The sequence below is a fragment of the Acomys russatus genome, chromosome 8 (assembly GCF_903995435.1).
Source record: "Acomys russatus chromosome 8, mAcoRus1.1, whole genome shotgun sequence".
Classification (NCBI taxonomy): domain Eukaryota; kingdom Metazoa; phylum Chordata; class Mammalia; order Rodentia; family Muridae; genus Acomys; species Acomys russatus.
This window is the reverse complement of record NC_067144.1, coordinates 5,647,197-5,656,667: the sequence shown is the minus strand read 5'-3', so window position 1 is coordinate 5,656,667 and position 9,471 is coordinate 5,647,197. Positions and strand designations below refer to the sequence as shown.

General features: G+C 47.8%; 1 protein-coding gene across 3 annotated transcripts in view; it reads left to right on the top strand.

Moving 5' to 3' along the window:
• Positions 1–1,499: 1,499 nt before the first annotated feature.
• Abcc5 (ATP binding cassette subfamily C member 5) overlaps positions 1,500–9,471 on the top strand; it is an 82,454-nt gene continuing 74,482 nt past the window's right edge. The window contains exons 1-2 of one of the 3 annotated variants that reach the window (XM_051150706.1): positions 1,500–1,663; positions 6,096–6,276. In XM_051150706.1, the coding sequence (XP_051006663.1) occupies positions 6,148–6,276 (129 nt within the window). In that variant the 5' untranslated portion in view covers positions 1,500–1,663; positions 6,096–6,147. Of the gene's footprint in view, positions 1,664–1,955; positions 2,072–6,095; positions 6,277–9,471 lie in introns of those variants that run through there. The other 2 variants (XM_051150708.1, XM_051150707.1) reach the window with 2 other exon arrangements.

Here is a 9,471-nt window from a genome sequence, read left to right as displayed (position 1 = left end):
TTCCTCTGGCCACTGCCTAGCATCGTGAGCCTGCTGGGGGAGCACTTTGTATGTATCCACACACAATGCCCACCTCCATCTTCCCCCTTTGTCTATCGGTTTTTTAAAGATTTATTTATTATGTATACAGTGCTCTTACACTTGCAGGCCAGAAAAGGGCACCAGATCTCATCATAGATGGTTGTGAGCCACCATGTGGTTGCTGGGAATTGAACTCATGACCTCTGGAACAGCAGTCAGTGCTCTTAACCTCTGAACCATCTCTCCAGCCCCCTTTTGTCTATCTTTTGTGTGTGTGTGTGTGTGTGTGTGTGTGTGTGTGTGTGTGCGCGCGTGCGTGTGCTTTGTTTTGTTTTATTTTGTTCTGGCGGGGGAGGGTTGGGGGGTTCGAGACAGGGTCTCTCTGTGTAGCCTTGGCTGTCCTGGACTCCCTTTGTAGACCAGGCTGGCCTTGAAGTCACAGCGATCCACCTGCCTCTGCCTCCCAAGAGCTGGGATTAAAGGCGAGCGCCACCACCACCCGGCTGCATCCTGTTGTTTTATTCTCTCTCTTACCCTCTTAAGCTAGGATCTCTCACTAAACGTGTAGCTTGCCCGGTAGCCAGCAAGTCCAAGTGATCCTTCTGTCTCTGCTCCACACAGTCCTGCCGTTACAATGAAAGTCCAGCCACACCTGGCTTTTTCCACGGGTGCTGAGGATTTGAACCCACGTCTTCATGCTTGATCCGTAAGCGCTCTTACCACTGAACCATGTCCCCAGGTCCTAGGCTATTGATCTTATAGGATTGGTCTAGTATTCCTTCTGTGTGTCAAGTACACACCCTGTCAATTAGTCCAGCTTTTTTACGTCAGTGTTCACACTAGCAAACTAGGAGGTTGTATGAAGGTGGACATTCTATTTTGTCTTTTTTTTTTTTTAAGTCTCTTCAGTGGATACTCATAAACAGGACCCAGGCAGGGAGGCTCTCAATAGAGTAGTCCTTATATTACGATACTAAAATAGATAAAATAGAAAAAATAAAATGACTAATGCCTCGGGAACCTCAATTTCATTTATAAAAATACATTGGTTAGTTAGCATATCGTTTTTATATCCCTTGTCACTTTGGAAATTGCGATTCTGGCATTTTATTACTTAGAAGCCAGGCTGCTGTGTGAGAGAAAAAATCCAAAGGTACTGTCCATGTGGAGCGTGGAGGATTAAACGCACCAGCAAAAGTGAACCGTTGCGTGACACCACAGCTAAGAGTTAGGACTGGACAGAAGCAGGCTACAGTGACCTTCACGGTGTTTTTTTGGCACGTGGAAAGCCAAACGCCCCCCGCCCAGCCCCTGGGACTCAGGACCACAGAGAAGATTCCAGACCCGGTTTTAGAAGACCGGGAGAGATTGGGCAGCACGGGATGCGCGTGGGAACGACGAACAGCCCGCACCCCATCCCGGGCACCCGCGGTGCTTCTGGGAAACGTAGTCCTTTGCGGTGTGCGGCGCCAGGAGCTGCCGGATCAGGGACTACGATTCCCTTCGGTCTTGCGCAAGCTTTGTGCAGCGCGCTTGCGCGGTGTGGAGGACGATGCCGCTATAAAGGCTTGTTTTGCTCCGGGTCCGATGTTCGCGAGCGAGCCCGGGCGGTCTGCTCTCCTGGGGAGAGGCTGGGGTGCAGGTAGGTGACGCCCCTCGCCTTTCCCATGCAGTGTCCGCGGCTGTCACGGGCTCACTCTTTTAGGCTCTCCGAGGCGTGCTGGGCGGTGGGAAGGCACGGGTGGGAAGAGTGGGGCCTGTCTCACCTCGATCTCGCGCGGCCCCCCTCCCGGCTTGTTGGCGACCTCGCGGGCTGTGTCCGGGGCCGGGGTGTTAGAAGGCAGGAGGTAGGTTTGATGGGCGGTCGCAGCCGGTTCCACTCTCGGCGCGGCCACCAGGGGGAGCTGCGTTCGCTCTGGGTGGGTCCTGGAGCTTCTGCTCGCCAGGCCGGGGCTGGCGTGGGAACGCCCTAGGGCCGGGGTCGCGGAGCTAGCCAGAGAGAAGCCTAAGACCCCCGGGACTGGAAGCCGGACTGGCAGCCACCTACGACGTAAGTTATTATCTGATTCTTGTTGCGATCTGGTTTGTGGATGTACGTGACATCAGCACGCACAGCCAAACCGTGGCAGAGCCGGGACGGGAGCCCAAGATCTCTTGTCACCGGTGCCCTTTTCGCTGCCGGCAGAGCTGGCACACAGAGCTGCTAGTGGCTTTGTGTTTATCACACCTGGGTCATGTGTTTTTCCGCACAGATGTGGACGTCTCCATGCAGATGGGCACAGGAATGAATGGGGAAGTCTGAGTTCCAAAGGGAGAAATGGATAGGTTTTAGTGGGGTCTCTGGAGCAAGTGGAAGGCGAAGGGAGCTTGGAGGCACAGGTGGGTTCTGGGGGCGTGGTAGGTGGACTTCCTTTAGCTTTCTTGCTTCTGTAGCTGCAGGGCCTGAGGGAGCTTCCTGAGAGGCTGGAAACCTCCTGAGAGATGTTGTGATAACACCACTTGGAAACACCAGCCTGGCTAGTTACAGTTCTCCAGTCCTACGCAGCGGTCCCCCACCCCCACCCCCCGCAGAATCGTCGCATCCTTACGCAGGGCCGGTAGCTACCCTTTTATCACCGGAAAGAGAATTTTAAAGCAAAAGCAAGTGGCCTCAACCTTGCCTGTTTTCAGTCGCGGCATTAATGTCAGAGTCCCTACTTCGTTTATTCTTACCCTTTTACAGCTTGCTTAGACGGAAACATGCTGGTTTTCCTAGTCTTCTGATACTTGAGCCCTTAGCTTTGGTTTTGGCAGTTCTGGGGACTGAATAGAACCTCTGGCTATAAGCTTTAATCGCTGAACCTAAGTTAACTTTAGTTTTGTTTAGTCTGTTTGTTTTACCAGACAGGGTTTCTCCGTGTAGCCTTGGCTGTCCTGGAACTCTCTTTGTAGACCAGGCTGGCCTCGAACTCACAGCAATCCACTTGCTTCTGTCTCCCAGAGTGTTGATGGCCCGATTTTAACACTAGTTTTGTTTTTGTTTTTGTTTTCAAGACAGGGTTTCTCTGTGCAGTCCTGGCTGTCCTGGAACTGTCTTTGTAGATCAGGCTGGCCCTGAACTCACAGAGATCTGCCTGCCGCTGTCTCCTGAGTGCTGGCGACACCATGCCTAGCTTAGCGTTACCTTTTTTTAAGTCCAGAAAATAGGGAAGTACTGTGTGTTGGCTGGAGACGGGGCCTGGTGTAGTAATCCTTCCTAAGTTGGTTGCTTCACACCCAGGCCTTGTTTTTTTCCTATACTTACGACCTTTCTGTGTGATGTGCTTGTCACACCACACACAGGCAGAAGAAGATGGTGTCCTCCCTATGTTCGCTGTGAAGAAACGGTAACTTTATGGCTACTCAGGTGTTTGCATACTTAGAGCTGTGCCTCTCCCTACCCCTCCCCACACACAGGGTTTCTCTGTGTAGCCTTGGCTGTCCTGGACTCGCTTTGTAGACCAGGCTGGCCTCCAACTCACAGAGAACAGCCTGCCTCTGCCTCCTGAGTGCTGGGATTACAGGCGTGCGCCATCATGCCCAGCTTTTTAAAATTTATTTATTTATTTTTCTTTAAGTGATGAGAGTGTTGAAGATAAGGAGGGATTTCCCCCATGCCCTTCTCATAGAAACTAGCTTTGTCTGGAAGGATCGGGAGTTAGGATAGGCCACTTAAGTCCTTATCTTATCTTGGCATGCGGGAAAACAGTTGTTTCTGTCATAACGGGGTCGTCGCTATCACAGTCTGCCTGTGTACATTCTACACATTCGGCTTCTTAATGATTTGAAGACACACGGTTGAGGAAAAAAAAATTTTGTCTCACATAGGCTCTTAGATAACTTTTCCTGTGCTCTTTGGCATGCTTGGTATTGTAAATGAGGTTTCTTGGCCTTCCCCTTCCAAGCTCCCCAACCCCCCTTGCCTATTTTTAAAGTCGCAATAGTCTTCCTCTTGCAGATGACAATGGCAGATGCCAGGTCTGTTTATAGCCTGGCCTTTGCAAGGCCTCCGTGGCACAAGCACTGTTTATGCTTAGTAAGCTGGTTCTTGTTGATAGTGTACATAGCCATTGGACTACGTGCTGTTTTTAATAAACAGCTTGTCAATATCATCAGCCGAGGGTGCTTGGACCAGAATTCTGGAAAACAAAACATCTAGCCCTCTTTGGAGATTTAAGGGAGTGAAAACTTATTTTATTTTATTTTTAATTTCAAGGATGAATAAGTATTTTATTTCTTCTGATACTTTAAAAATGAGTGATCGGGGCTTAGGATGCAGCTTGCCTAACCTGTGTAAAGCCTTGAGTTTGGTCCCCAGCACCAGATAAACCAAGCGTAGTAATGAGTACACTTTGGGGTGTAGAAACAGAAAGAGCAGAAGACAGAGAGTTCAGGGCCAGCCTGGGCTACTTAAGACCTTGTGTCAAAAACAGCAAATAAATCACAGTTGTCAAAATGTTGTGCAAGAGACACACTCTTATGGACTACAGTGCAGCATAGCCATACTCGACCCGTCATTGGTGTTTTCATATCTTGTACCCTGGGACTTGTGAGCCTTCTGAGAAAAGCGGGGCGGTCTTTTTTTTTTTTTTTTTTTTACAAGGGCATGTATGTGTTTTTACGAGATGGCCAGAGAGCCAGCGAGACTGGCCTGCTGCCCTGCCGAGCCCAAGGTTGGGAATTCTATTCCCAAACCTGAGTAGTAACAGAGGAGTGAGTCTTTCGCAAGTTGTCCTTTGATCTCAATGCACATGATGGCTTTTGTTTTCTGTCTGTCTCTGTCTCATGCAACGTTAGTAGAACAAATGCAAACTTTTTTTTTTTTTTTTTTTTTTAAGTGACCAGAGTTGATAGAACTTTGACTGGAATTAGCCAGGTGGTTTACAGCTATAGAGCAGACGGAGTTTTAGGAACAGACTAAATGATGCTTAAAAGGTAAAACGTTTTTTCTTCTTGGTTTTTGGAGACAGGGTTTCTCTCCATAGCCCTGGCTGTCCTAGAGTCAGGCTGGCCTCGAACTCAGAGATCCCCCTGCCCCTCTGCCTGGTGAGTGTTGGGGTCAAAGATGTGTGCCACCACTGTTCAGCTTGCTACTGTTTTTTAATGCCAGCTTTATTGAGATATAATTTGTGTATTGTAGAATCCGTGTATCATGCAGTCCACCCTTTAAAACTACACCCGTGTTGTAGGTTTCTTTGCTATATTTACAGACTTGTATAGTGTTATGACTGTCTGACTTTAGAACTAAAGGAGGAATTCGTATTTAAACTTGTCCTGTTGTTTCTATTTTAGTCGTGGCGCTTTAAAGTAATACCAGTTAATCCCATTAGGTAATTATGAAAATGCAGAAAAAGGATTTGTTAATGTAGGGTGAGCGTTTTGCACGTTGTATCTAGCCAGATTTGGTAGAGAGGTCTGGGGTTTGTAATGCTTGCTCAAAGCTGGAAAGGTTTCGGGACACCTCGATGTGTCTTTCTTAACGCCCCTTTCCCAGGGTTCACACCCAGTTCTCAGTTCTTGAAGAGAGTGTGCATTTACTAGCATGCTTACTATTTTTTTAGTTTTTTTTTTCACCTCTGTGTATCCCTGGCTGTCCTGGGGCTCACTGTTAGACCAGGCTGGCCTCAAACTCAGAGATCTGCCTGCCTCTGCCTCCCAAGTGCTGGGATTAAAGTCGTGTGCCACTATGCCTGGTTTGGTAATTTTTTTTTTTTTTTTAAGATTTATTTATTATGTATACAGTGCTCTGCCTGCAGGTGTAAAAGGCGTTAGATTTCACTGTAGATGGTTGTGAGCCACCATGTGGTTGCTGGGAATTGAACTCAGGACCTCTGGAAGAGCAGTCAGTGCTCTTAACCTCTGAGCCATCTCTCCAGCCCTTGGTAATTTTTCTTGATGCTAGAATGCTAACCTTTTTCTTTGAAAAAGTGAAGCGATATTTGTAGCCGTGTGTGTAAGAACATGTCAGTCTTTTTGTCCCTTCCAGTTGTAAAGCTCTTCGGCATATTATTAAGCACGATTGGGAAATGTCTGCTTTTGTAAATTTTTAATTTCAGAAATTCTGAAGTGACAGGAAGAGCCTGCGCCCTGGTCCTCCGCTTGGTGAAGATGAAGGACATCGCCATGGGAACAGAGTACGTCATCCCCAGCCCTGGGTATAGAAGTGTCGGGGAGAGAAACAGTGCGTCTGGGCAACACAGAGACCATGAGGAACCCAGATTCCAGAGGACAAGACCGGTTAGTGATTCCTTCCCCAGACTCCTGCCTACACTGTGTCTCCATAGTAGGATTTTAGTTGTCCCTATTGGCTTTAGGTCAATGTTAAGAATTTATGATTCCTGAGACCTGGAGTTTAGCTCAGTGGTAGAGTGCTTGCTTAGCATTCATGAGGCCCTGGGTTCAGTCCCCAGCACCACAAGAAAGGGCTGGTTCACTTAATGGACTGAGAGTTTGTCTTGTGACGCTCATCTGTGTTTCTTCCTTAGTGTTACTGTGTGTGTGTGTGTGTGTGTGTGTGAGAGAGAGAGAGAGAGAGAGAGAGACAGAGAGACATACACACATACAGACAGACAGACAGGGTCACACTATGTAGCCTGGCTAGGCTGGAGCTATCTATGTTGGGCATCTGCCTCTTTCTGTCTCACAAGTGCTGAGATAAGCTGCAGGTACCACCATACCTGGTTTCTCTCTTTTTCATTGATTTCATTTCCTTTTTCTATTCTTGATTTATTTGAGACAGGGTTTCTCTGTGTAGCCTTGGCGGTCCTGGACTCAAATTGTAGACCAGGCTGGCCTCGAACTCACTGAGATCCACCTGCCTCTGCCTCCCGGTTGCTGGGATTACAGGCATCCCGACTGATTCCATTTTCATAGCTGTTAATTAAATCCCTTGATTAAAAGGAGCAATGGGGTCGTACCTAAATGGTGGCACTCTTGTCTGGTGTGTGCACAGCTGGGTTCAGTACCCATTGTTGAAAAAAGAAAAAGACAGATAGTTTGGGGGTGGGGAGGGGAGAAATCCAGAGGATGATGGGAATATGTGCAATTCAGTTTCTTTTATGTACTTCAGTTTTTTTTCTTCTTCTGTCTTTGTTTTCTGTGCTGAAAATAGGAATTATTTTGCCAGGCATGCTGTGGGATGGCTTTAATGCCAGCACTCAGGAGGCAGAGGCAAGAGGGTCTCATAAATTTGAGGCTGGCCTGATCTGCATAGCAAGTTCCAGGTCAGCCAGGGCTACACAGAGAGACCCTGTGTCCTAGGTAGGATCACTATGGCTGTGGTGAAACACCATGACCAAAGCAACTTGGGAAGCAAAGGGTTTATTTGGCTTACAAGTTCTCATCACTGAAAGAAGTCAGGACAGGAGCTGATGCAGAGGCCATGGAGGACTATTGCTTATTGCCTGGCTCAGGCTGCTTTCTTATAGAACCCAGGACCACCAACCCAGTGGTGGCCATACCCACGATGGGCTGGGCCCTCCCTCATTGATCACTAGTTGAGAAAATACCCACAGGCTTCCTTATAGCTCGATTTTTTTTTAAATTTTATTTTATTAATTTATTCATATTACATCTCAATGGTTATCCCATCCCTTGTATCCTCCCATTCCTCCCTCCCTCCCATTTTCCCCTTACTCCCCTCCCCTATGACTGTAACTGAGGGGGACCTCTTCCCCCTGTATATGCTCATAGGGTATCAAGACTCTTCTTGGTAGCCTGCTATCCTTCCTCTGAGTGCCACCAGGTCTCCCCATCCAGGGGACATGGTCAAATATGGGGCACCAGAGTTCGTGTGAAAGTCAGACCCCACTCTCCACTCAACTGTGGAGAATGTCCTGTGCATTGGCTAGATCTGGGTATACAGCTCTATCTTATGAAGGCATTCTCTCTCTCTCTCTCTCTCTCTCTCTCTCTCTCTCTCTCTCTCTCCCTCCCTCCCTCTCCTTCCTTCCTTCCTTCTTTTTTTGGTTTTTCAAGACAGGGTTTCCTTGTGTGGTTTTTGCTGTCCTAGAACTCTCTTTGTCCTAGAACTCACAGAGATCCGGCCTGCCTCTGCCTCCTGAGTGCTGGGATTAAAGGCGTGCACCACCATGCCCTGGGAAGGCATTTTCTTAATTAAGGTTCCCTCCTCTCAGATGACTTTAGCTTGTGTCAAGTTAACATAAAACTCTCCAGTACACTCTGTCTCAACAGAACAAAAGGAGAGAAGGAATTATTTGGGGACTTACTCAGGTTTCAGAGTGGTTAGGACCGGTCTAGATAGTTGTAGGACAGTCCGTTTGCAGGTGGCCTTGTGGGCATGAAGCTGTTCTTGGGAATAATTCAAATTTTCTCCAGTAGAAATACTAAGATACAGCCGGACGTGGTGGCGCACGCCTTTAATCCCAGCACTCGGGAGGCAGAGGCAGGCGAATCGCTGTGATTTCTAGGCCAGCCTGGTCTACAGAGCGATCCAGGACAGCCAGGGCTACACACTGAAACACTGTCTTGAAAAACCAACAAAACAAAACAAAACAAAACACCCAACTAAGATATATTTTATTTTTTTTTTTTTTTTTTTTTTTTTTTTTTTTAAGATTTTATTTATTATGTATACAGTGTTGTGTCTGCATGTACACCTGAACACCAGAAGAGGGCACCAGATCTCATAATAGATGGTTGTGAGCCACCATGTGGTTGCTGGGAATTGAACTCAGGACCTCTGGAAGAGCAGCCAGTGCTGCTAACCGCTGAGCCATCTCTCCAGCCCCTAAGATATATTTTAAATTTTAACTTAGTGCATGTAGTCCGTCTGTCCACCCCCCCTTCCCCCAGCCTCCCCCCCCCCCCACCCCTGGTTTAAAAAACGCACACCTTTTCTGCAATTGCAAAAGAAGTGAATAAAGTTGGAGGGCACCTGGGCTGAGGAAGTCTCAGGTTCATGTTCAGGTGTCTGCCATGTGAACACTTGTCATGCCTTTGTCTTCGGAGCTGACACTGGTGTCTCAGCCAGAAGTGGCTTTAGTTCCTGGGTAGATGACAGCGTTGCTTGCTCATCAGTCAGTGGGCCGTCTTTGTCCGCACTGTAGTACAGAATGCCTCATCATTCGGCGTCCAGTGTTTGTAACTACCTGTCCTTGTTACCTCCGTCTTGTCCTGTTGAATGCCTGTCTAGTGGTTGTCAGGGCATTGTCTGGTGGTTAACTCTGGAGCGAGGCTTTGCAGGATGGTGATGAGAGCTCCTTAGACAACAAAGATGAAGACCTAGAGGCATAGAAAAAGGAGATGGCATGGACCCGTGTCTAACTTGTGTTGTTGTGCCTTATATACGTAGGATTAAGTGAGGCGATACATACAAAATACTTCAGAGTGGTGCCTGGCATGGCCAGTGCTCAATAAATAATTTGCTCTTGGATTAGTTATCTGTAGTGTGGGATATGTAAAGAGGGTGTC